Source organism: Phytophthora cinnamomi, assembly GCF_018691715.1.
Source record: "Phytophthora cinnamomi strain GKB4 chromosome Unknown Contig99, whole genome shotgun sequence".
Lineage (NCBI taxonomy): Eukaryota > Oomycota > Peronosporomycetes > Peronosporales > Peronosporaceae > Phytophthora > Phytophthora cinnamomi.
In genome coordinates, this window is record NW_027151032.1 from 522,869 (window position 1) to 548,014 (window position 25,146).

General features: G+C 56.1%; 10 protein-coding genes across 11 annotated transcripts; 6 read left to right on the plus strand and 4 right to left on the minus strand.

Annotated features, from left to right (window-relative positions):
* Window positions 1-210: 210 nt before the first annotated feature.
* IUM83_08466 (Nuclear receptor coregulator SMRT/SMRTER) lies at window positions 211-6,611 on the plus strand (the record flags this gene model as incomplete). Its single annotated transcript, XM_067932842.1, has 4 exons — window positions 211-1,258; window positions 6,098-6,201; window positions 6,280-6,468; window positions 6,564-6,611. 4 exons carry the CDS (start codon window positions 211-213, stop codon window positions 6,609-6,611), a joined length of 1,389 nt encoding a protein of 462 aa, XP_067783482.1.
* A 2,053-nt stretch (window positions 6,612-8,664) lies between these two features.
* Window positions 8,665-9,866, minus strand: IUM83_08467 (Peroxidase; the record flags this gene model as incomplete). Its single annotated transcript, XM_067932843.1, has 2 exons — window positions 8,665-8,949; window positions 9,228-9,866. The coding sequence occupies 2 exons, from the start codon at window positions 9,864-9,866 to the stop codon at window positions 8,665-8,667; spliced, it is 924 nt and encodes a 307-aa protein (XP_067783349.1).
* A 61-nt stretch (window positions 9,867-9,927) lies between these two features.
* On the plus strand, window positions 9,928-15,131 carry IUM83_08468 (Coiled-coil and C2 domain-containing protein 2A; the record flags this gene model as incomplete). The annotated part of the gene is made up of 3 exons (XM_067932844.1): window positions 9,928-10,411; window positions 14,687-14,931; window positions 15,015-15,131. 3 exons carry the CDS (start codon window positions 9,928-9,930, stop codon window positions 15,129-15,131), a joined length of 846 nt encoding a protein of 281 aa, XP_067783347.1.
* IUM83_08469 (Cell division protein borealin) lies at window positions 15,128-16,199 on the minus strand (the record flags this gene model as incomplete). Its single annotated transcript, XM_067932845.1, has 2 exons — window positions 15,128-15,789; window positions 15,863-16,199. 2 exons carry the CDS (start codon window positions 16,197-16,199, stop codon window positions 15,128-15,130), a joined length of 999 nt encoding a protein of 332 aa, XP_067783478.1.
* Window positions 16,200-16,703: 504 nt separating this feature from the next.
* Window positions 16,704-17,105, minus strand: IUM83_08470 (ribosomal protein L36; the record flags this gene model as incomplete). Its single annotated transcript, XM_067932846.1, has 1 exon — window positions 16,704-17,105. The coding sequence occupies one exon, from the start codon at window positions 17,103-17,105 to the stop codon at window positions 16,704-16,706; it is 402 nt and encodes a 133-aa protein (XP_067783315.1).
* Window positions 17,106-17,298: 193 nt separating this feature from the next.
* Window positions 17,299-17,574, plus strand: IUM83_08471 (ribosomal protein L36; the record flags this gene model as incomplete). The annotated part of the gene is made up of 1 exon (XM_067932847.1): window positions 17,299-17,574. One exon carries the CDS (start codon window positions 17,299-17,301, stop codon window positions 17,572-17,574), a length of 276 nt encoding a protein of 91 aa, XP_067783314.1.
* A 311-nt stretch (window positions 17,575-17,885) lies between these two features.
* Window positions 17,886-19,871, plus strand: IUM83_08472 (RxLR-like protein; the record flags this gene model as incomplete). The annotated part of the gene is made up of 2 exons (XM_067932848.1): window positions 17,886-19,116; window positions 19,309-19,871. 2 exons carry the CDS (start codon window positions 17,886-17,888, stop codon window positions 19,869-19,871), a joined length of 1,794 nt encoding a protein of 597 aa, XP_067783437.1.
* Window positions 19,872-20,134: 263 nt separating this feature from the next.
* On the plus strand, window positions 20,135-21,928 carry IUM83_08473 (uncharacterized protein; the record flags this gene model as incomplete). Its single annotated transcript, XM_067932849.1, has 7 exons — window positions 20,135-20,427; window positions 20,500-20,739; window positions 20,829-20,982; window positions 21,051-21,114; window positions 21,192-21,650; window positions 21,753-21,843; window positions 21,913-21,928. 7 exons carry the CDS (start codon window positions 20,135-20,137, stop codon window positions 21,926-21,928), a joined length of 1,317 nt encoding a protein of 438 aa, XP_067783356.1.
* A 30-nt stretch (window positions 21,929-21,958) lies between these two features.
* Window positions 21,959-23,370, plus strand: IUM83_08474 (pde1 suppressor 1 family protein; the record flags this gene model as incomplete). Its single annotated transcript, XM_067932850.1, has 3 exons — window positions 21,959-22,000; window positions 22,087-22,989; window positions 23,062-23,370. The coding sequence occupies 3 exons, from the start codon at window positions 21,959-21,961 to the stop codon at window positions 23,368-23,370; spliced, it is 1,254 nt and encodes a 417-aa protein (XP_067783440.1).
* Window positions 23,371-23,949: 579 nt separating this feature from the next.
* Window positions 23,950-25,111, minus strand: IUM83_08475 (Pyruvate dehydrogenase E1 component subunit beta; the record flags this gene model as incomplete). Of its 2 annotated transcripts, XM_067932851.1 has the most annotated exons (3): window positions 23,950-24,204; window positions 24,301-24,572; window positions 24,655-25,111. In XM_067932851.1, the coding sequence occupies 3 exons, from the start codon at window positions 25,109-25,111 to the stop codon at window positions 23,950-23,952; spliced, it is 984 nt and encodes a 327-aa protein (XP_067783439.1). The 2 variants fall into 2 exon arrangements, with proteins under 2 accessions (XP_067783439.1, XP_067783438.1); XM_067932852.1 differs by having other exon boundaries at window positions 23,950-24,572.
* Between the last annotated feature and the right edge of the window lie 35 nt (window positions 25,112-25,146).

Here is a 25,146-nt window from a genome sequence, read left to right on the forward strand (position 1 = left end):
ACAGGGGGAGGCGATGGCGCATAGCACGGCCAGCGTAATCCTGTCTTACGGCATGTTTAATCCCCCGGCAAACAGCCTGTTCGGCCGGCGGCCGCCGCCTCCATTGTCCAAGCGCGCGCCAGGAAGAGAAAGCCCCCCGATAGGTTATCACAGAGGAGGGTCACTCACTCAGTCGCAGCCGCAGTATTCTTAGAGAGAGAGATCGACGCCATGGCCGAGGACTCGTCCAGGGCCTCGTCGCCCGAGCCCGGCGAGGCGGCGCCGCCCAGAGGCCGCATCGTCCAGCTCAAGGCGTCGTCCCGCGGCTCCATGGAGCGCCAGTCGCTCGAGTCGGCGCGCGCGGGCGCGTCGCCCGCCTACAGCCAGCAGAGCCAGCAGTGGCGCGGCTCTCCGCCGCGCAGCCGCTTCCCGCGGCCGTCCTACAGCGGCTCGGGCGGCCGCGGGGGCTACTTCAAGCGCCAGCAGCAACAGCAGCAGCAGCAGCCCGTGGGCTACGACGCTGGCACGCGGGAGCGCGTGTTCTCGCGCGCCAGAGGCCGCTCCGTGTCGCGCTCGCCCTCGAGGGCCTCGCAGCGCACGCGCTCGCGCTCCAGGTCGCACTCGCCCAAGTCTCCGCCGCGCTCGCGCTCCAGGTCGCGCTCCAGGTCCTTCTCGCCCAGAGGCCACCGCACCTTCGCCAACTGGGAGCGCGGCGGCCGCAACCCGCCGGCGGCGGGGCCCTACGCCTCCTCTGGGCGCGGAGGGCGCGGCGGCAGCTTCGACGGCCGCCAGCGCGCGAGAGAGCGCGACTCGTGGCCCAGAGGAGGCGGACGCGGCGGCGGTGGACGCTACGCCGGCTACCAGCGGGGCGGCAACCGCTTCTACCCCAAGGAGGTGCGGTACAAAGCGTCGGCGATGCCGCATCGACGCTCCATCAGCCGGGACCGCAGCGGCGGCGAGGGCGCCGCCCAGGCCACCGGCTTCCGCGACCGACAGACACGAGACAGAGACCAGCGCGAACGCGACTACGAGCAGGCATATCGCGGACGCACGAGAGAGAGCAACAGGTCCACGTCGCTTGCGCGCACGGCGAGCTACTCGTCGGATTATTACAGGGACAGCGAGCCGTCGGCGAGCGCCGAGGAGGGCGAGGAGAAGCCCGAGGAGTGCCATGTTACGACCAGTGAGAGGTCGCTCGGCTCGCGCTCCCCAAGTGATACAGGCAGCACGGACCGCGATATGACCAGCGCCACGGACAACAGCTTGAAGCGGACGGCGAGTGTGTCTGCCAGACCGCCTCGGCCAAGTGCGGACAGCTACTCGTCGTTTCGGAGGGAGGCGAGCTCGCCAATTGCAAGTGACGAATACAGATCTCCAGCCGACAGGAGGGACAGATACCCTAGCGAAACCGTGTCAAGGAGCTCCATTGCTGAGAGGGCCGAAGTGGAGCCTACTGTGCAGTCAAGGTCACGGATGGAGTCGAGGGAAGTGGACAGGCACGAGGCGAAAAGTAGGGCGGATGGATCGCCTTCAGTGGATGGAGATGATGAGGGGAAACAGAGATCTCGTGCGGAATCGATGGATAGAATGGCTAGTACTGGAGTGGATACTGGAGATCGACACGAACGTTCAAGTCCAGAAACAAACAGTGTGTCGGCGCAATCTTGGGAGGACAAAAAGATGCCCAAACATGCGGAAGAAACCACGACAGACGATCAAGTCGACAAGACTACGTCTAAGGCTAAGGAACTGTTAAGCACAGCCAAAGACGCTTCCACAACCAGTGCGCGTGTTGAGATTGGTTCAGCTGATGCTTCATCGGACGCTGCTGAAGTATCGGGTGCAGCAGCAGAGCTAAACGAAGTCGAAGACAAACACTCCGCTGCGGTGGTGGTGAATAAAGAGCAGTTGTGTACGGAAATTCTACATGATCCTGAATCGAAGGCAAATGTTGAAAACACGATAACAGCTCCGGCCGCCCCTGCTTCTAAAATGCCGGACCTCGAAGAAAGTAAGAGCCCTTTCGCTAAGGAGAATCATGATCGAGAGTTGATGGACGAGGTCAGGGCCGACAAAGAAGCCGTTTCCGCACACGACGTTGACGTGGATATGAGTGGAGTCTCAGTTGAGGATCAATCAGGTTCTAGTCAACGGGAGGTCTCAGCATCTGACGTGGCGATGAAAATCGCTGGCGATGATGACGAGCCAAGCAGTGCTCAAAATGCACCTCGAAAGGATGTAACAGGTTCCACTCACCCTGAACATGTCCAGCAGAGGCTGGATGTTGAAGAGTCTGGTGTTACGATGTCAACAGCGAAAGTCCAGGAGGCAATTCACCGCGCAACACCCGACGCAAAAGAAGTTGAAGAAGGTGAGATGGTGATGTCGCCAAGTCAAAATGATTCGTTGAGTCATTCCAACAACTCTGTGGGGCAACATCAAGAAGGAAAGCGTGCTGTAGCCACTGATACAATCAGCACTTCGCCTGAGGTTGGAACAGGTCGTCAGAAGCGAGCTAAACTTGAGCGTAGCAGGACTGACCCATCATCCACCGAGTACACTGACAGCAATAAACCTCGGTCAACGTCGTTTTCCTCGTTCGGTTTACCGGATAGCCGGCGACGGGAGGAGGAGGAGGAAAAAAGATCGCTTCACGCCGAGGTTTCGTTGGCATCAGCGCATGGAGAGAAACAGGTACTAAAACAGCGAGCTGAATCGTCATCTCTAGCACAGAAGAACTCACCTGTACGCAGCGGACGTCCTGCGCTCGATCGACGTGCATCCTTTTCAACACTTCCAGAACGCACTCACTACTCCTCGACACATAGTCCTTCGGATGTTCGTTTGACGGCAAACTCAATGGGTTATGCTGGTGGAAGTAAAACTTCTCGCGCAAGTTCATCTCTTTCGAACAAGTCATCTCCTCCAAAACCCAATTTCACTACATCAGAAATCAACGCTGAAGGTCGACGAAGAACACCCCACGATGGCTTGAAGAAAGAAGACGCGGTGAGGAGAGAGTTGATGCGAGCAGGTTCAATGGATAGTATGATGGACAGACGCTCATTCTCAGGAGCTGAACGAGTGCAAGCAATTAAGGAATCATCTACCAGTGCGTCCAATTCCCCAAGTCGTAGAAGTTTTACCGACGTACGGGAGTCACAGTTACGTGAAGAGTTGCCTGCGCTACCAGATATCCCTCTTCCCAGTGGTGTGATTCGTGGAACTCCGTCTCCAAACTTGCTTGGGGAAGGAACACCAACAAAGCGCCAGAGACCCCGGTTGGGCTGGGGCCAAGGTTTAGTAGCCCCGTCGCCACCACAACCTACAAAGCGGCCACGTATTGGATGGGGTCAGGGCCTGATGCAGCAAAACGATGACAATTCGTGTGAAAAAGCGGATACTACCAGTGAAGTTGCTGCATCTGTTGGTGTCACCGATTCCAGTCCAGCGAAAACTGGAGAAGCCAATGCAACGGTTGATGTACCTGGAGAGGAGCAGCAGTCAGCAATTCAAGCTGAAATGGAAAAGCCTCATCCAAACGTTACTGGGGAGATCGATGAACAGCACAGTCAATTTGCGGAGGAAAAGACTGTCGTCATGTCCACTCCGGAAAAAGTGAAGTCGCCTATGTCCATACTTGCGAAGGAGTCTCCTACACCTGTGACAAATGCAACAGAAGTGAATGGTGACCAGGTGAGCGTGGAGGGTGGCAGTGTTATGGAAGATGATGTCATTGCGCCGACAAAACCGTCAAAGGAGGAAATTCTTTCCACAATTGATGTTTTGGACTCAGACATTTCGGGTGTGAAGAAGCAGATCAAAGCGCTGCAGAGAACAATTGCAAGTGCTGGGGTCAAGCAGGAATCATCTCCAAAACCGGTCGATGCGAAGGTTGTGTCTGCGGGAGAAACTGAGACTGCAAAGACGGGTAGTGCAGCTGCTGATCGTGGCGTAGAAAACTCCCCTACCGATACTTCTGATTTTTCGGTTCGTCAAGTGTCTGTGCCTTCTCCAGTGAAAGTAGCTGTAGATGCCAGGTTTGTCGAGTTGTTAGCGGGCGTGTTTTCAGATAATTTGCGAAAGACGGCTGCTGCTAATGAGCAGCTTCCAAAGAGAATGGAGCAAGGTCAGTTGGCGACGAAAGTCTACCACCAACCCAGTGATTACGCATTTTACCAGGCGAACATTGATCGCGGGTCTGCAATTTCAGACCAGGTTCGCTTAAAGGTACGGATGCGGAATCGTGCTCGTCATGAGTACATGAAGAAACTTGCCCGAGATTACGTCGACCTGAAGAAGTCGTGGAAGATGGGAGTGAAAAAGATGGAGAAGGACCGGAAACGGCAGGACAAATTACGTCTGAAACAGCTCCAGAAGCAGAAATTGAAAAGTATGGGTGAAAGTGGACCTATTCGAACGACGAACACTAACCACCAAAGCCCTCATGTCCAGCAGTTAGTTGCAGCCGAGAAGGCTGCTGAAGCTGCTGGCAGTGAGGGTGCTGTGCGAACTTCCTCCCGGTTAACAAATAATTCTAGTGGTGACTTGGATAACAACGATCTGGAGAAAATTGAGCAGGCGAAAGCTCAAGCACTTATCGACCAAGAAGTTCGGAAGAAACGACTTAAAAATGCATTGTCAACAGTCATTCCTGATATGTTGATCACGCCGGCAGAGCGACAGCAACGTTACTTTACACGTTTTGTAAATGGTCAAAGTTGTATGGCGGATGGCCTTGTGACGGACTGGAAACTGAAGGAGAAGGCCGAGATGAAGATAAACCCGTGGAATGATTTGGAAAAATGCATTTACATGGACAAGTTTTTGCAATTTCCCAAAAACTTCCCGCAAATCTCATCTTTCTTGAGAAATAAGACAACCGGAGATGTGATAGCCTTTTACTATCGGACTAAGAAAGTGGCCGATTACAAGGCGCTGCTACGAGAACAGCAATTGAGACGCCGGGGAGCAGGATCTAAGAACACATGGAGTTGTTGGAATCTGTCAGCTTGTGCAGCAATTTGTCTCGGTGTTCAGTTCCCGGAGCACGTCGCGAAATTGTTGCTTCACCCATCAAACTTTCGCTCTCACCAAGCCTCAGACAATATTCTCAATTCTGCAGGTGCCCAGCGTTTGTTACGAGGTTCTGTTTCAAAGGTGGATGGAAATGGTACTATTACGTCAAATACGGAAGGAACTAGTAGTGGTGCTGCCGAGGCTTTGTCTGCCTTGAAGTTGGTGTCTGGTTCGGACCATACACCGTGCGTTCGATCGTCATCGTCAGAGGTGGGTGTGCAGCTTGATGATGTCGTCAACTCGGGAGACTCTGATACTTCAGACGAAGAGAAGTTCAACTTGTACACGCAGCAGCTGGAACAATTCATCGCGGGGCAGCAACGGCCATTCCTGGTGGATTATACATCTTTACTCAGTGATAATTCGTACAGTACGGGTTACGAAGTTTCTACCTTATCCATCGAAGAACGGTTGAAGAAATATCCAACCCCGAGCAAGGAGCTGGAATCTGCGGTTAGTGGTGTGGCGGCAGGCAGCAGCGCGGGCTGCACATCCCAAGAAACCACGTCCTCAAAGAATAAGCAACAGGGGCACGCAGCAGGCTCCAGTGGAAACTCAAAGAATGGAGGATCTCACTTGACGAAGAAGGAGCTAAAACAGCAGCGAAAAATGAAGAAGATGCAAGAAGGGGGTGCGGCGGCAGCGACAGCAAATACTCCGACAGGTGTAAACTCCTCTCAGTCTATTGGTAACGCGGGGGGAGAAAAAGGTGGGAACCACAGCAGGAAGAAAGGTGCCGGTGGTTCCTCAACAACCCCAAGCGCTGCATCAAACACCCGTACTACGCCTCGTATTTCCATTCCAGGCGATGACAGGGTTACACAAGGTGGAAAGAAGACAAGTCGGAGCGGTGGTGCCACTCCTGCTTCACGACGGAACAGCCAGCAAAGTGCTGCAAATGTTTCACCGAAGACCAATGTGATCTCAAGCTCGGCAACGGTAGCTGGATCCGTATCGGTTTCAGCACCAGGATCAGGCCCAACGAAAAAAGGTGCAGGCGGGAACATTACACCTCATGCGAAGTCCTTATCCCCATCAGCGAATGCAGTTGGCAGCAGCAATGCGAATGCAGCAGCGCCGGCTAAACGCGTGGTACAAAAGTGGACGGAAGGAGAGAAGGCGGATTTCCTGAAGTACTTCTCGGTACGCTCTGCCTGCTATTAAATGGTATGCTTTGACTTGTGTGACCTTTGTGCTGACTCTTGTGTTGTTATGAATTAGCAATACGGAAAGGATTGGGCGACGCTTACGGAAAACATTCCAACAAAGACGGCAGCCCAAATCAAGAACTATTACCAGAACTACAAGAACCGGCTCAACCTGCAAGACATTCTAAAGCGCCGCATCGAAAACGCTGCCACAACTGGAGCGGCTAAAGGTGCCGCACACCCGGGGGCCGCGTCAGCGGCTGTAAGCGGTAACATGGCTACATCTCCTCGGTCTGCTGCCGCTGGGCTTATGAGCGGCACACTACGCCAAATGGGTCGTCCGGGTGAACTTCCCAGCGGGCTCTCTATGGGAATGCCGAGTGGATCAGTGACAATGGGAGTTAGTGATAACATGTCTTTCCAGGCGGCGCTAAACGCAGCGCAGCCCGGAATGCATAACGTGGGAGTTCTGTCCGAGCTCTCTGTGAACCAGTTCGGAATGCAACCCCATCAAGATCCGCAACAGCAGCAGCAACAGTCTCGCGAAATGATGAATCCAGCGTCCAACTCAGAGCGATATTTGAAGCTGCTGAATATGCAACATCAATTGCAAATCATGCAGTTCCAACAGCAACAAAAGTCCCAGGGAATGGTGTCCGAAGCTGGTGGTGCTGGAAGCAATAACACTGCGTACCACGAGGGTCAGATGAATGCTGCGAATGCGCAACGGCTTTATCAATTTTCTCGTCAGCAGCAGCAGCAGCAGCAACAACAACAACAACAGCACCAAGTGCCCCCGCAGCACTTGTCACTGCAAGCTCTTCAGCAACTTGGGATCTCAACGCACCCTCAGGCGTCGTCGCACAACCAAATGATGCAGCATCCGATACAGCAGCAAGCAAGGGGGGCCTACGCCGAGATGGGCCATCCGAACAATATGTATCAAATGGCTCAGATGCAGACTCAACAACATCCTCAAGCAGTGGCTTCTGCTACACAGATCGGTTTATCACCAACAAGCGCTCAGCAGTACGAAAGGCCAGTTGACACGAGTACAAGTGTTGCTGCGGATGGAATGGGTCCAGCAAGAGGTAACGCTGGAAGTGTCCCGAATCAAATGGGGCGCCACGAAGGCTCGCAGCGTTCGATGATGAATATGGCAATGATGAATAACGCACCTGCTGGAACTGTTGGAGCAATTTCACAGACTGCCGCAACCAGTAGTCCTCGCCAACCTCCAGGAGTCCCTCCTCGTTCGATGCCAATAGAAACAAACAGACAGGCAGATGTGCAAAGTGCATGGCAGCCTCCTCCTGCTACGAGTGCTTCTCCCACAGACGCGAAAGCACATGAATCCACAACCAGTGCATCCCAGCAAGACAGCGCTCTTAAGGGCCGCGAAGCGCTCGCTCCACCAGCACCTCCTCCCGTGCAAGCTGTTCGCAGTCGGATGTCGTTCTCATCGATTCTGAACGAGTCGGAGTCACCGAGAGATGATACCCCCAGAGGAAATGGATCGATGATAATTCGGCAACAGGAATCACCACGTATGTCTGAACAGCAACGCCAACAGCAAGAACAGCAACAGCGGGAGCAACAGCAGCGAGAACAGCAGCAACGGGAGCAGCAACAACGCGAACAACAGCAACGGGAACAGCAACAGCGAGAGCAACAACAACGGGAGCTCCAACAACGAGAGCAGCAGCAGCGACAACAGCCGCAGCTTCACCTCGAGCATGCTCGTGCGATGCCTTCTTCTTCTGCCGAGCTGGCACGATCTCCTGTTTCTGCGCCGAGCCCGACCGCACACTTGCTGCCACGAAGGTCTTCCGCGCCTGCTCCGCATAACAGGATGGGGTTGATGTCAAGTCTCCTGAATGTTCCATCACCTGAGCGCAGAACTTCCACCCCCGGCCAACAATCCCCCCTAATGCACCAACAGCAGCAAATGCAGCGCCAAATACAGGCGGCTCGCTACTACGATCCAAGCGCAAGCAGTGCTGATAGCACGGGGGCAACTTCTCGAGGTTCTATTGCAACGATGGTGAGTGGTATTCCTGTTTCGTCTACAATGTCATCCGCGATGGCGCGCAGCAGTCCAAGCGACAAAATGTCGAATGCAGCGAGTATGGCAAACTACACCAACACGTCCGCGCAGATGGTTGTGGCGTTGTCACGAAGCGGCTCTGGTTCTTCCACGTCGTCGGCAGTTTCGGCAAATGCTGTGAAGGTGGATCCACATGCTCAACAGCTTCAGCAACAGCAACAGCAACAGCAGCAACAGCAACAGCAGCAGCAGCAGCAGCAGATGTGGAACTATGCGCCGCAGATGCGCTACGAAGAGGCTGAACTGCTCCTGCGAGCTCAGCGTGCAGAGGAAGAAGCAGCTAGAGCTGCAGCAGCTGCCGCCGCCGCTGCACGGGCACTGCAGGAGGCACAGAAAGCGCGTCAGCAAGCGCTAGACATGGCTGCCAATATGGCGCGGTACAACAGTGCGATGCAGCAGCAGCAAGTCCAACATCAGCAGCAGCAGCAGCAGCAGCAGCAGCAGCAGCAGCAGCAACAGCAGCAAGCCCAGCATCAACAGGTTCAACAGTACCAGCAACTTCAGCAGTATCAGCAGCTTCAGACTCACCACCAGCAGATGCAGCAGCAACAACAGCACGAGTACCATCACCAGCACCAAGCCCAGCAGCTCCACCAGCAGCAAATGCAGCAGCAAGCGCTGCACCACCACTTGCAGCTGATGCAGCAACAGCAGCAGCAACGGCCACAGCAGCTGCACCAGCAACAACAGCCTCCTCGGCAGCCTGAACGGTAGACCGAGCCGACTCTGAAGCTGGCTGGAAGCGATTTGATAGAAGATCACGGAGCAAGTAGCAGTCACAGCCCACGTAACGTTATTATCTATGGGGTCAATGTGCTACGTATATGTGTTTGCTCTTTGTATGTTTTCGTGTTGTGTTGCTGTGTGCCTGCTCAGCTATCGTTGCCCATGGATGGAGAAGCTGTGAGTCTCACGTATGGTTTGATTTCGTGCGTTCCTTGAGGGAAAAGCTTCTTGGCGGCGTCGGCAGTGACGTCGGGCTGGACGAAGACGTCGTCGCTCACCTTCCAGTTCACGGGAGTGACCACCTGCTCGAAGGTGCTGAGCTGCAGAGCGTCCAGGGCTCGCAGCACCTCGTAGAAGTTGCGGCCGACTCCCATGGGGTAGTACGTCAGCATACGCACCGTCAAGTCGAGGTCCAGGACGAGAGTGCAGCTGAACGGCAGGCGTCCTGCGTCGGCGGCGTGCTTCGGAGCTCCGGCTGCCACGAGTCCCAGTCGTCGAGACAACTCGCCGTCTTCATCGGCCATCACCGGGAAGCCCAGCTTGACCTCTTGGGTCTCATTGACGTCGGCCAGGAACGGGGTCTGCTCCCTCAGCGAGGAGACGTGGAGTGCCAGGACGCGAGCGTTGCGCGCCTCGAACTGGTCGTGCAGCTTCTGCAGCGCTCCGAGTTCCGACAGCCACACGGGGTGCTTCGCTTGCGGGAACGAGCAGATGATGCCCCAGCAACCTGACAGGTAGTCTTGTGCGCGCACGACACCGACTTGAGATTCACACACCAAGTCGGGCAGTTTGGAGCCGACTTGCACCTGGCGCGACGCAGCAGCCATCTCGCCACTTTTTGGATAGACCCGACCTTTCAAGATCAGTCGTTGGCGAGCAGGAGACGGTATGGCGAAGGGAGAAGACACCGACGGGCAGTCGGATGCAGCTGCAGACCAGCCGAAAACGACGGCGAAGGGGAAGAGCAAGCGGAAGGAACTCCGAATTCGTAGTCGACGAAGCCCTGCTTCGCCTGAAAACAACTCGAACGATGAGCAGATTGGAGATAAACAAAACAAGGCAAAGTCTCCAAAGTCCCGAACGCGCAATGAGGCTGAAAAGCGCAACCAAATTGAGAAAGAGCGAAAACTTCGTCATGATGTGCACGAGCGCGATAACTATACCAACAATCGCTTTCTTCGAGCGATTTCGGGGCAGAAAGCGATTCCTGAGAAGGAGGACATTCAGGAGAAGAAGAAGCGCGGTGATGAAGATGGCGACGATGACTGTGATGACGCAGATACAACCACAAGTTTGTTGAAGAAGAGGGAGACAACGGCGATTGTGAAGTCCACCGAAGGTATTATCGTGACACCTGCAGCTCCATATTCAGGTTGGTTCCACCGGCGTCCGTTGTCACTGCCAGCAGCTAAAAGGTGGACAGAGCAACTGATGCAGCAAGAAGAAGCGGGGCTGTTTGTCGAGGAAGAGAGAAAACAGTTTGAACGACTGGAGCACAGCACGCTTGATCGTCTGGAGGAACGCCTTCAGAGAGAATTATTCGCCGCGAAAAAGCCAAGCTCTACCGATCCAAATGTTTCTTTTACGGGTGCAAGTCGCCGAGGTGGACTCATGGAGGACCTGCTTTTATTTGAGCCACCAAGCTCAGACGCAATTACGGATAATGTTTTAACTGGCGATGAGAGCGCGGGTAACAGCATCTCTACACAACTTAAAGACAGCTCAAATATTGATTCGTGCCAAGGAAAAAGGACGATAAATTTTGCAATGCTGGAGATTTTTGTTGATCGTGTTGTACTCGACGATCACCCAACATTTGCGTTGGCAGATCGATTGGCTGCTCAATTGCGAGCTTTGTACACGGCCTACGTTCGAATGCAACAACTACAACCATGGCAACTCTCACTACAACGCCTCGACGAGTTCTTTTCTATTAGTACAGATAAACTCGCAGATATATCGAAGAGCAAGCGCGCAAGAACTGATCTATCAATTCGCCAGGGGATTCAAGAAGTCAATCAACTGCTATCAAATTTGGAGGCACTAAGCCTGCTTCACCAGCAAATTATTGGCAAAAGTAATGAATTGCGCGATGCAGGTTCTCGCGCTGGATCTGTTACTTCTCTCCGAGTGAAGCAGCGACAGCGCACGAAACCGATTGATCTATCTCGTGTTGAGGCAGCACTGGAACTCCTCCAAGTCGGCACAGGTAATCAGGAAGATGATTCTACTGGGCAGGATATCGATAGCTCCCACACATTTCGAAAAACCTCGGAGTGGCTGGCTACGTTTGTCTCGACGTCGGCTCAGGTATTGCAAACTGTCCTACAACTGGAGAGCATAAGTGGTGATAATCATGTGAACGAAGTGTCATTTTGGACCCCTAGATTTTATGTGGTGCTTCGCGTGAACGGGAAAATCGCATGTACGACGAAAGTTCGTCCGTGGACTCGAGGTGACGTCCGATTCTCTGAAAAACTGTGTTTCACCCTACCATTCTTTCCGTCTTCGGTTTGTGCTGAAGTTTACGAGCGTCGGAGGCTTCTTCGAGACGAGCTTATCTCCACAAATGCTGTCCCAGTGGTTATACCTGGAGAAAGTGTGGCTAAGAACGCATCCTCCAGATCACGATTATTGCTCTTGGATAGTTGGGGAGAAAATGACACGCATCACCTGGTCCCGGCAGCTAGTCTCACACCCAGTGACGAATGGTACCAGTTCAGTAGCACGACATCCATCGCGCGGTCGCAGTGGCATCGATCCTTCCACAACTCACCGTTGTTTGTTCACTCTAGTCGGAGGACCCAGGGTCGATTGCACCTACGAGCATCCTGGGTATCCGAGACCGCACCTTCCGGCTCGCACCATAGTACTGGAGATACTGTGTATCTTCCTTCAAAGCGTCCCGAGACTGCTGGCGACCGGCAAGTGTCTTCCGCAGTCCAACTCATTGGAAAATCTATGAAGCGCGATTCCACTCATCTATCCCAGTATCTTTGCGACTCCGGCTTTAGTAGTGAACGTGACTTTCTTCGCCTTGTTGAACCCAAGGAGCTTTTGCTTGACCCGAACGATCCTGAAAATGTAGCAGTTAGGCGTTTGCAGATCTATTACATGCAGCAACAACAGGAAGCGAAGGCAGTGGGCTTGGGTCGACGTGAAGTATTTCGTACAAGTGAGATATCTGGGCCCTTGGCAGGTAGTGGTCGCGGACTCACGAAGCGCAATCGACTGTTGCGACTTCGAGATCGTGAGTTCGTGTCTCGACACGGAACAAGTTTCTGCGATGCGATTACTAGACATGACAGCGACAAAGTGGAGCCACCACGGTGGATACCTCAGCACGCAGTGTTTGATGAACCTTTGCCGCTGTTAGAGCACGAACTGCTGGCTGATGAGCGACTACTCCGGCTTTTGCGTCCAGAATTACATGCATTCGACCGCCGTCTGCTCTCCGAGGAGGCCGAACGCGCTGATGCGTCCATTGTTGAACGCCATCGAGTCCGACAGCTTTTGAAGCTTCAAGACTTCCGCGAGCGAGTGAGACAGACGCAGATTGTGAGCAACTACAATACCGACAGCAGCAACCAGGAAGTAAGAGCTGGCCACTCGAAACCTCTGGCAGCTATTGTGCAGGAAAACCCTTTGCCATTATTCCCAGGAACGTTCGAGTTCCCAGCGATTGGAGCACTCTTTGCTCCACGACGGCGATTGCGTCCTCGTGCTCGAGTACCGGCAGCTGTGCCCTCGGCACAGACAGCGGCACATTGGCCTACTGCGTGTACACTGTATGTACAGGTTCAAAAGGCGACGAACGTGCCGGTACGAATTAAACCACCTCGGAACGCAGCTGAAGCTGAAGAAATCGCAGCAACAGGAATGCGACGTCGTGATACGTTGCAACGAACAAGGAAGAGTCCACGCGTGATGACCATGCCTCAAGGTAACCAGAGCGACGAGGCCGAAACACCACGTGGGGGACTTGAATATGAGAGCCACGTATTCGTACAGGTTAGTTTTCAGGGCAAGACTCGCCAAACTTCGTGCTCCGCTATCATGGGAACTGTAGGCAAGGGAGATCACGGTGGCGGCGCCCACCCAATGTGGATGGAAACGGTAGCTCTACCATTTCGCCCTCCACAGGATGACTGGAGTCCGCAAGGCATCGAAAGTACACAGGACATTATTCGGTTCAGCATTTTTGATCAAGTGACTCGCCCTGCCTCGACGTCAGGAGCTGACGAGGATCGGCAAGAAGGAGAAGAACGTCTTGGTGTACAAACACGAGCACTACATCGCGAAAACTGTTTCCTCGGTAGCCTTGAGGTGCCGTTCGCGACGCTGTACCATGCGGGTCGTCTGGAAGCTTCCATGCGCTGCGAGATGCCTGTTGAACACTTAGGATATGCGAACCTCCAAATCGGATCCACTAACGGGGCTATGTCGAGCATAATAAAATCCTCGACAGGACCGCCTTCAGCTGCTTCATCGGACGGTGAGGGTGGTTCTCCAAGACAGCGTCGTAAACGAGCAACATCCCGCAGCGGTCCTACCGAGAATCGTTCATCAATGAGTCTGAAGAGCCCACGGAGTCCTGAAGCTAGCGATATCGAGGGCGACGAAGATGACGATGCCGAAGGACTTGGTGTTAAACAAGCTGCTCGTGAAGCAACATTCTTGAAATTAACACTGCTTCTGGATCCAGTACTTCCCGTGGATAACCAGACACCCGATGACGATGAAAAAGAAGCGCGGACCTCAGGTATTGGAAATGCTCAAGACAAGCAATTTCTAGCCCATGCCCAGCGCTGGACAACTAGTGTAAGAAATTCTGTCCCAGCTAATGCGGCACGTCGTCGGAATTATAACGTGTTTGTTCACAACTTGAGCCATGGAGCCACCTTCCTGCCTCGTTTCCTGCGAGCGCAGCCACCACCCTCCGAGCTTCAGTCGGCGTCTTTAGCAACTCTCGTGCGCTATGTGAGCTTAATACCGTTCTTAGACGATTGGCTAGCCTTTGACGGCGATAAGGATGTCTGGAGCACTGCGCAGGAGTTTTTGAACATGGGCGCGGGAGATCATGAGGAGCATGCGGTGCTGCTGGCGAACTATTTTATGTGGTACGATCGTCGTCACCGTAAAAATGTGGATCACAACCGCTCCAGGAGTTATCTTGTTCTCGGCCATTCTGTGCCGGAAGGCAATATCGTCTTCGTGCTCCGATGTGGCGTACTATGGAATGCCAGCAGTGGGGTGGGATACGCTGTTTCAGACCCTCGATGCCCGCTTCGCGACGTCTTCCTTGTTGTGTCAAGTAAGAACGTTTTCGCGAATGTTCAGCCGTTGACTTTTTCATCTGGGGTTCTTGTAGGCAACTCTTCTGACCTCAATTGGGATATCGAGAGCAACACCAAGTGCTGGAAACCATTCTTTACTGCTAGGAATATCACCTTGCCACCAAGCGTACAGCGCCGTGAGTTAATTTACGGCGAAACACCACCGGAATTTGTAGAGCAGGTGGAACGAGAACTACGAGAGGCTCTTAAACTTGCCGTACGCCGTTGGCGTAGCACTCATTTCGCTACCAGCTTCAACGAAGCTGCAGGTCTACAGCTTCGAGAGCACTTAATTGTTCTTGAACGTGAAGCTAATGGCCAGCACAGCACGCAGGCATCGCCAGCTGCACCGCCAGCTAATGCTGCTCAGATGAGTCCACGATCAACCAACAGGCTCAAGCAAAAATTGAAGATGAAACTTGCCCTGCCATTACGGAGAGTGCACCCCGGCAGCAGTGTCTTGCGCGAGCTACAGCGTTCAAAGGAGGTCTGCGGCTTGCCACTTCACGTATCTTTCACCGACATCCCGCGAGTGCTTGAGATCGTCGAGAACACGGTAGGCTCGAGTCTTGCAGCTGCTATTGTACTATATTTTGTGTGACGTAGAGCTAACGCATTCGTGTCTTCGCTAATGGCCAGAACATCCACTACAACGAGCGACCGGGCGTTGAGTTTGCACTTGCCGTTTACGTATGTGGATACCCCAACTGCGTGCTGTCCGTGTGGGTGTATCTGGCAGCCCTTGTGCCGCTTTAGCGCGCACAGGGGTTAATCTGGCGTAATAGTTGTGCCACCTTAGCCTGTAATGCCTTCAGTTTTGACGTGGCTTCTCCGCGCGATTCTGCCGATAGCTCTTCCGGCCGAGATAGATCGAGGACCCGTTCACTATCAAGACGCAAGCACGTAGTGGGTTCGAGACCGTCAAACGTGGCTACCAACGACCCAGCAGGAGCCTTCGCCACTGTGTCGGGCATGATCGGTGAGCCTCGAACCGAATAGGTTGTTTCGCCTTTGCGTGCTGTGCGCAAGACAGTACTGGGTGCTGCTGCTCCTCCACCTCGTCGGGTCATGGGCGTCGTAAACGCCGACAAGCGCCGATTCCCCGACTCTTGATAGTCTTCGTCCTCGTCTGCATCGTCTTCACTTTCTTCCACATCAGCGACGCTGCATGGAGTAGCAGCCACGATGTCGTGTCCGTGAGCCACGGAAGACCTCGTGCGTGGTGGCGACGGCTGCGACTGTGACAGACTGTGGATGACGTTCTGCAAGTCCCCGCCGAAGTCCTCCACGAAGGTCTTCCAGGGCATCTGACGCACAGCCTCCGGCAAGAACAGCAGCTGCACCTTCAGCTCCATCTCGAGCTCCTGTGCGCGGCGCTCGGCGTCCGCCACCAGCTCGTCGCACTGCTCCTGCACTGGAAATACATAGAGAAAGAGAGTAAGGCTCTAGCAACTCCACAGTCTAATGGCAGCAGAGCCGCGTCGCACCTTGCGTCTCGAGCTCGTCCAGCAGCGTGTCCAGCTGCTGCTTGCGCCGCTTCTCGGAGCGGAAGAGCGCGGACTCGCGCGGCCGCTTCTTCTTCTTCTTGGCCTTCTTGCTCTGCTTCTGCGGCGACGGACTCGTGAGCGTCGGCGGCGCGAGGCCCAAGCCGTTGTTGGCGTCCAGCGCGTCGTCCGCCGTGAGCTCCACGACGGTGTTCTCCCCGATGGCCTGCAGCGGCCCCGCTCCCGCTGTCGAGCGAGTGCTGGCGCCACCGTTGACGGCGCTGCGGCGGCGGGGGCGGCGCAGCGTGCGCCCGACGCGTCGGCGCCCAGAGGAGGCCATTATTACCGCTACAGCTGCTGCTGGAGTGTTCGGACGTTTGAAAAAGTGCGCGCAGGCTTGTAATTGGGCGATTTGAATCTTACTTGAGTTCACTATGGAGGGGCCACTATTTACGCGAAATTGTCGATGATCATCCTTGCCAAGTGCTACCTGGACAGAAAACCCCTGCCATCGTCTGTATTCCGACCGTCAAGATGGCTACTATCCATACTAAACGGAGCTACCACTGGCATGTAGTAGCGAAGTCGTGCAAGCAGATTTTTTTCGGGCGCGTCCAAGTCGAGGTCAAGAGTCTTGCTTCGCACTCGTAGCTTCCGACAATCAACAAGCCCGCACATCGTGGAACTACCTGCAACCACCTTTCTATTCGAGCGTGACGCCAACTCTGCGCTGTAGCAAACATACCCTCCTTCTTGCTGTTGAATCTCACCAGTCGTCTTGGCCCCCTTTTGGAGTACCAAGAGGTCTGCAAAGCGATGCATCAACCGTCCACCGCCACAGCATCTACTGCTCCGCGGGCGGTGCCGTCCCTTTGACCCACTTGGCCACTTTGCTGAAGATCACGCCCACCACAATGCCCATGACGAAGATAAGCCCCATGGAGCTGAGGTACTCGAAGGCCGTGACCATGCCCTGCTCCGCCTCTGTCTGTTCCTCCGCGTACCAGCCCGCCGTGAGCATCTTCCGCTTGGTCCAGACCTTGTGCGCCAGGTACGACGCCACGCCCACCGTCAGCACGCGCACCATGAACGGCCGCTCTTCGCGCTCTTCAGCAGCAGCGGCGGCGGCTGGAGCAGCTGCATTCTTCTTGGCCTTGGGCTTCGGTCGGCGCTTGGGCTCCGTCTTCCACTTGGCAGACGTCTTGGTCGCCGTCTTGGGCTTGTTCTCCGCCGCGTCCTTCGCCATCGCGGTCGCTTGTATCAAAGTGCGAGCGGGTCACGACGACGTTGACGGTATCATTGACATGCAACGGCGGTGTGGCGCACACCAAGTGCAGCTGATCGTACCCCAGGTTACGTTGGGGGGTACGATGGCCGAAAGTGCGGCTGTAAGTCACTCGTGGACACGGAGGACAAGCAGCAGGAGCCACTCGACAGCCATGAAGGTCCGCTCGTCCGTGAAGCGCATGTGCGACGGCTGCAAGATCGTCCGCCGGCGGAGGAAAGTGTATGTGATCTGCGACCGCAGCCCCAAGCACAAGCAGCGCCAGGGCTTCCACACCGCCGCCGCCGCCCCGCAGGAGGCCACCGTCGCCGTCGCTGCGGTCTCGCCCAACGCGAGCTTCCAGGCCGCGCTCAAGCAGCTGCAGTTCCCGGGTCTTGCCCCCTTCAAGGCCTTCCGCGACGCCGCCATCGAGATCCCCAAGCTCTGCTAGACAGCGGCCGCCTCGGACAGACGGTAGGCAGGCCGGCACTCTGGCAGACAGGTCAGGTCAGGTCTGGCCACACAGGGCAGCGATGGCTCGGATAGCGCTCGGCTTAGACATAACTCCAGATAATCCCATTGCGCTGGCACTTTAACCCTTCCCGTCGTGCGTCAGCACCCACTGCATTGGCAGTGAACTTCCGCGCAGACTTCTCCGTGGATTGGTGCGGCTAGAATTGAAATTACGGTAAACTGCCGTGGTTCAGTCGGACAGTATTTTACCACGCGAACAGTTGAAGATTTTCCTCCTGCCACGTGCTCATGGCGCGCCCTCGACGACACTCGCCGCTGCTGGCGCTGGCGCTGGCCGCGTGCGCCCACGTCTGCGACTCCGCAGCCGCCCGGACGCATGCGCGGTTCTTCCTGCCTGACGCGACGGCGCAGCAGCAGAGCCTCAAGCCGGTGCTGCAGCAGCTGGAGGCGCTGGGCATCTCGCAGTTCGAAGCCGACGCCTCGTGGGGACGAGTGGCCACTGACAGCGCCGAGTTCGACCTCGTGTGGAGCGCAGCAGCCCCGCCCTTCGCGCAGCTGGAGCTGCCGCACCAGTTCCAAGCCAAGGTGAACCACCTGCCGGGCGCCGAGCAGCTCACGTCCCCCGACGCGCTGAACCAGCACGTGGCGGCGCAGAAGAAGCACGCCAAGTTCTTCTTCGACTTCGTGCCCGAGCACTTCGAGCTGCCGCGCGACCAGGACAAGCTCACCGCCGCCTACGCGGACGTGAAGAAGAGGTTCCAGTTCTCGCCCAAGCGCGGACTGGACGGGAACGTGTACCGGCGCTTCCTGCTGCGCCAAAAGGTGGCTAACGGCGATGACGACACGAGCAAACGCGCCGAAGTGTTCGTCACGGACAAGGAGCTGCAGACCAAGCTGCAGTCGAGCGAGTTCAGTGGGAAGACAGTCGTGGTCGACCACTATGTGGAACCGCTACTGTTGGACAACCACAAATTCCGTGTTGGATTCTACGTTGCAGTGACGTCGACAGACCCCCTACGCGTCTATGAGTACGACCATCCGCAGATCAAGATCGCCAAGGCCGAGTACCCGAACAAGCTGAAAGTTGACAGCGACCCAGCCGCCTACAACTTTGATCAGTACATCGCTCCATGGGACTTCCCGGATCTGCAGGCGGATTTTTACGAGCTCCCATCAGCTACACGGGTTGGAACCAACGCGTGGCATGTTCTTAAGAAGTACTTGCGGAAGCAGGGTATCGACACGAAGCACTTGCAAGATGAAGTGGACGCTTCAATCGCTAAGATTGTACTCAGCAGCCGCGATAACTTCCGAAGCGAACAGGCCAAAGTGAAGCGTTCAGCTGCACGTGAAGGAGAAAAAGGCTCGCCGTCAGATCTCAATGACAGTTTCTTCGACATGTGGAAGTTTGATTTCGAATTCGACGACATGGGCAAGCCGTGGCTTGTTCGCGTAGTTTCTAACCCGTCGATGGAGGGCTCGCAGTCCGTGCTTGCTACTGATGAGGCCATCAAGAAACGTATGTTGCACGACCTATTGAACCTCGTTGGCGTGCACCCTCAGGCTCGCCTTCCATTCGAAAAGTTTTTTCGCCCAGCTGACGGAAGTTTTTGCTCGGACAAATGCCGTGACAAGAATCGTGCATGGGATACTTCGTGTTGGGCTTGCCCCGGTTGGTTTGCGCCTAATGTTGCGCAGAAACTGTTTGCAGCGTCAACCGAATACGCACGACGAGGTAGTTTCAATCTGATTTTCCCGTCCTTCGAGCAAGAGTTGTCCAAATACTTGAGCAGCGAACTATCCGAGCATGACATTGCTTTTGACCGATACCTGAAGTCGCTCTCTAGTGGGTACTCAGATCTGGAGGACTTCCCGGCATCCGATCGTGCAGTCGTGTGCGTGTACCGCGAACACTGCAGCAACCATGGCGACTGCGTAAACGGCGCGTGCTCATGTGACTCCAACTATGAAGGCCGGACATGCTACATCCCGAAGGATTTCGACCACGAGGAACACATTCAGCAGGAGACTGGAGACGCGGGGGGCCAGGACGCGGAGACGTGGAAGGAAAAGGTTGAAAACCTTGTGTGGAACCGCGGCGACAGTCCTGACGGCTCTAAGAGACCAATGAACGGGGTTGGAGATGCGTCCGCGTCCGGCACGGTGTTCCTATTGGTATTGCTAGGAGTGTTCCTGTTTGTGATCTATCGCGTCTTCATGGCAACCGGGTCCAGCGCGGGCTCGGAACTTCCTCACGACGGGAAGGCCATGTAGCAAGGTTTGCCATGTTGCAGCGCTTAATTGATAGAACAAATGCTTCAGTCAAAGGATGTCACCGTTGAGTAAAGATAGCGTTAGCTGGCATGCGCGGTGACTACGAACCCTTTCAAGTATCAACAGCTTGTACTTCGAAGTACAACGTAGTAGCAAGTACCAAACCGGTAAGGTAGTGTTGTCTGAATAGCCGGTACAATTTTTCGAGCCAAAACCGGGTATCGCTTTGCCCTGTTGTGATTTTCCCTTTTGCTCGGACGAAAATGGTGGCGACATCGCGCGTGATGCCGATCGCCTTCCTGGGGCTGTTCAACGAGAACGTGTCGCTGGCGGCGGTGGAGGGGACCACGTACCTGAGCGTCTTCCTGCTCATGCTGCACGTACACTCGTCCGGCAAGCGCAACGCCACGATGCTGGCCGCCGCAGTGCTCCAGGTGCTCGTGGTGGAGCTGCTCTTCTACTGCCACAGCCGCTGGCACGCGCAGGCGCTGGTGATGCTGGTATCCGATCGGCTGCCACTGTACAACGTGCTGCTGCAGGCGCAGCTATATTACATGTAAGTGCTGGCGGATCTAGGACGTCGTGTTGAGCTTTGTTGGTAATCGCTGTGGGGTTTTGCCTTGCCCAGAGCATTCGTAGCAACCTCCAGGCTGCGGGTCGACCCATTCTTCCAGCCTTTCGCAATGGGGTCGCTAGTGGTGATGCTGGTCTTCCCGTTTGAGCTGCTGGGCACCAAGTTCCTCTGGTGGACGTGGCATGACAGCGACCCGCTGCTCGCCGACCGGCTGATGGGCGTGCCCTGCCACGTCCTCTTCTACTACTTCTTCTTCGCATTCGCATTCCTCTGCGTGCATCACATTCTGCGAAGGTAAGGTGCTTGTGCAGACTCCCTCCAGAAGACATTGGAATGCATGGGTAAAAGTGGTCGATCCGCTAACTTTGTGGTGATGTTACCAGCACCTGGCTCACGAGCGACTATTACGAGGAGGAGCACTGGAAAACGGAGTGGAGCTATGTGCTGCTGATGCCATTGCTGAGCACCATTTTCGCCGCGGGCTTTCTCATCTTGGGCTACTACGCGACGGTTCATCTAATGGGGATCCAAGCACAGGTGACACATATTTCAACATGCTTCCACATAGTTTGCAATCTGACTGTGTTGCTTCCGTGGCTGTGTAGGTGTGCTTCATCATGTGGATTGGTCTGAGTCTGCTGCTTTTCTGGATGGCTGACCGAGAACGAGGTGCGTAAGCGTATCGCTTGACCTACTGGTCATCACATTTAAGTTTTCACTAACAGTTTTTGTGTGTCTACTTGCAGACTCTCCGGACGTCCAGAAAGCGCTGGAGCCTGTGGATCTCTACGACAGCGACTGGCTGTACCCGTGCGTCGATCACGCCGTGAACCAAATGGCGTTCTTGCTCTACCTGGTCCTGGTGCTGCTGGCGCTGTTCATCAACCCGACGGAGATCGTGTCGCTGGGCAACCACCAGCCTCTGGGTAACTGTCTCGAGAGCGAGTCATTCTACTCGCTCATAGGAATGGAGCACCGCCGCAAGAAGTATCTGTGCGTGCACGACTTCGACGAAGAGTTCAACCTGTGCAACTACCCGGTAACGCAGCTGCTGTACGAGAACTCGTGGTACATGATCTGCGGCCGCGGCTACAGCGACTTCGCCACGTACTTGGCGCTGGTGGTCGGCAGCTTCCTGGGGCTCAACCTGCTGCTCTTCCAGGCGCTCAAGCGGCCGCAGCGCACGCGCATCGTCTCGTTCAGGCGTCAATAAAAAAAAGTATCTTGGCCCTGGCTTTTCTCTTGTCAGGGATTCCTGGCAGCGCTTGATTGGTCAGTCATATTGTTATTTTTAGCCACTGGATTAGCGACAAAGTTCAGTTACCGCGTAACGGCTGACCGGTTTGCTGCTGCTGATCGCGCTCTCTTTGATTCCGCGACTTCCGGCCTCTTTCTCACGTACGTCGCTCGGCTGCGGCCTTGCGCTCGAAGGCGAGCGTCTCTCACCTCCTTGCTCTGTGCTCGCAGCCCCCACATAGACTAGACTCGCAGCAGGATGGCGCACCAAATGCCCATGGAGACCCAGCAGGAGCTGCGGCGCCTGCCGGGCAACAACGTACGTCTGCCGCCCACTGGCTGGCTGGCTGTGCGCTGTATTGTAGCTGTGGAGACTAACCATTTACACTGCCTTACTGCCTTCAGCGCTGCGTGGACTGCGACGCGCCATACCCTCAGTGGGCGACCGTGTCGTACGGCACCTTCATGTGCCTCGAGTGCTCCGGCCGCCACCGCGGACTGGGCGTGCACATCTCGTTCGTGCGCTCGGTCACCATGGACTCGTGGACGGACAAGCAGGTGCTGCAGATGCAGAAGGGCGGCAACGACTCGTTCCGCGCCGCCTTCTCCGCCGCCGGCGTGCCCACCGACCTCTCCATCAGCGAGAAGTACAACACGCCCCAGGCCGAGGCTTATCGCCAGCGGCTGACGGCCATCGTCGAGGGACGCTCTCCGCCGTCGCTGCCCCAGTGGGACCCGAGTATGCGCAAGCCGGCGTCGTCCTCCTTCTCGTCGGCCTCGTACTCTGGCGGTGGCTCGGCTGGCGGCGACACGCGTGGCGTCGAGGCCCTCAAGGGCGAGTCCGAGCAGGACTACGTGGCCCGCCAGATGAAGCTGCGCGAGGAGGCGCGTGCCCGCATGGCTGCAAAGTTTGGCGCCAACGGAATGCAAGGCATTGGAAGCAGCGGCGAGACGCGCGCGCCGCAGGCCCAGGCTGGAGGCCTCGGAGACCTCTCGGGTGCCTTCAGCTACTTCACCAGCACAGTTACGTCGGCTGCCACCACGGCTGCCAGTATTGTCAAAGACCAAGACCTGGGGTCGAAGGTGTCATCTGGCTGGTCTTACGTGCAGAGTGCGGCACTCTCAGACAATGTCAAATCCTCTGCCACCACGGGTTGGTCGGCACTGTCTAATGGCGCCTCGGCCCTGTTGCAGACTGCGCAGACCGCAGTAAACGGCAACGGAAGCGCGTATGGCAACTCGAACGGCATGCCCAGTGCATTCCCTCGCACAAACGCCGAGCTGTCGACGACTGGAAAGTACGCAGGAGTCGGCAGCAGCAGCAGCAGCACGAGCTCGTCGAGCCGTGACCACGACAATGACTCCTGGCTGGACTCGCAGCTCGGCAGCAGCAGCAACAGCAGTCGCTCCAACAGCAGCAGTTTCTACGCGCCGCCGCCGCAGCAGCAGCAGCCTAAGCCTGCCCAGACGGCCGACCTGTTCGTGTCGTCGTCCTCCAGTTCAAACAACGGAAGCAGTCACGATCTGCTGGGGCTTTCTTCGTCGTCCGTAGTGTCGGCCACCAGCAGCGATGGTTCGTCGACTACCGCTACTCCTGCCCCTGTTCCAGCTGTAGCTCCCCCAGCTCCTGTTGTGAAAAAGGAGAAGCCCAAGAAGGATGTTGACTTCTTCGGGGAGTTTGGCTTTTAAGCTGACAATATTTTGCATAAAGAGTAAGCCCAGTGTGGGGGGAGGCCGAATGTCATTTGTGTTTTTGCGTGTGTATTATTTCCACTCGCAAGATGCTCGCTTCGAGCCTCGAGCGGAGTCAAACCAGTCTCTGGTGCTTGGTACACTGCAGATGTTTGTGCGTGACGCTCTCACGATCACATGCATACGGCACTCGCCAAGTGCAGGTACGATGGGTAACTGCAGGGCCTGCACTGCGCAGCACTCCTGCTTGCCAAAGCAAGCCTTCGATTAAACTAACGCAGCGTTGGGACGTGTAGACGGCTGGCAGCCAAAGCCTGCCAAGTGGAAAATGGCATAAAGTACTAAACGTACGTTGTGGTCTATCGGGTTCGATTAGTTAGCACCCTTCCTACTGTCAACCACTCCACTCTTCTGCTCTTCCGCACAATGTTGCATGCGCTGCGTAGTTTTGAGTGAGCAAGTGCTCAGCCCTCGCCCTGCTTTCCTTCATAGCGCGAGGTTCTTCAGATCAGATCGAGATGGGGACGACGACGTTGTCCATGGTTTGCTGCTCCTCGAATATCGGGGCTGCTTTGCTTACAGGTTGCGCGCCAGCGTGCGCTTGGCGGCGGCAATAACGTCCTCGACCTGCGGCAGGCACACCTTCTCCAAGTTCTCGGCGTACGGCATGGGGACGTCCGTGCCCGTCACGCGCTCAAGGGGAGCGTCCAGGTAGTCGAAGGCCTCGGTCTCCATGATGATGCCGGCAATCTCGGCACCGATGCCGGACTGGCCCCAGCCCTCCTCGATGGACACGATGCGGTTGGTCTTCTTCACGGAGTCAATGATGGCCTGACGGTCGAAGGGGCGGATCGAGCGGAGGTTGATCACCTCAGCGTCAATGCCCTCCTTGGCGAGGGCGGCGGCAGCCTCGAGGGCCTCGCCCACCATGCGGGAGAAGGCCACCAGGGTGACGTCCTTGCCGGGCTTCATGATCTTGGCCTTGCCGATCTCGATCGTGAAGTCCTTGTCCTGGGCCTCCTTGGACACGGGGAACGAGACGCCGTACACCAGCTCGTTCTCGAGCACCACAACCGGGTTGGGGTCGCGGATGGCGGCCTTCAGCAGACCACGGGCGTCCTCCGAGTCGTACGGGGCCACGACCTTGAGGCCGGGCACGCTGCCGTACCAGGCGGCGTAGCACTGGGAGTGCTGGGCGGCTGAATAGGATCAAAACAAGCAGCAGGCAGGTTTGTTAGTGTATGGATCCATGGCTCCGGACCATCCGGAGAAGATACGTACCGACACCGGCGGCGGGGCCGTTGGAGCCGCGGAAGACGATGGGCACGGCGATGTCGCCGTTGGACATGTAGAACTGCTTGGCGGCCGAGTTGATGATCTGGTCGATGGCCTGCATGGCGAAGTTGAACGTCATGAACTCGACGATGGGCTTCGTGCCGTGGTAGGCGGCGCCGACGGCCAGGCCCGTGAAGCCCTGCTCCGTGATGGGCGTGTCGATGATGCGCTTGTCGCCGTACTTCTCCCACAGGCCCTTGGACACCTTGTAGGCGCCGTTGTACTGGGCGACCTCCTCGCCCATGAGGAACACCTCCTCGTCGCGCTCGAGCTCCTCGTCCATGGCCGTGTTGAGGGCGTCGCGCACGGTCATCTCGTCGGCCACGGTGGCCATGGAGCGGCGCAGCAGGCTCGGGGCCGCCTTGAAGGCCTTGCTGGTGGTCAGGACGCGACGGAGAGCCATGATCTTCGGTCGGAGGGGGGGGAGTGGTCGGTCTG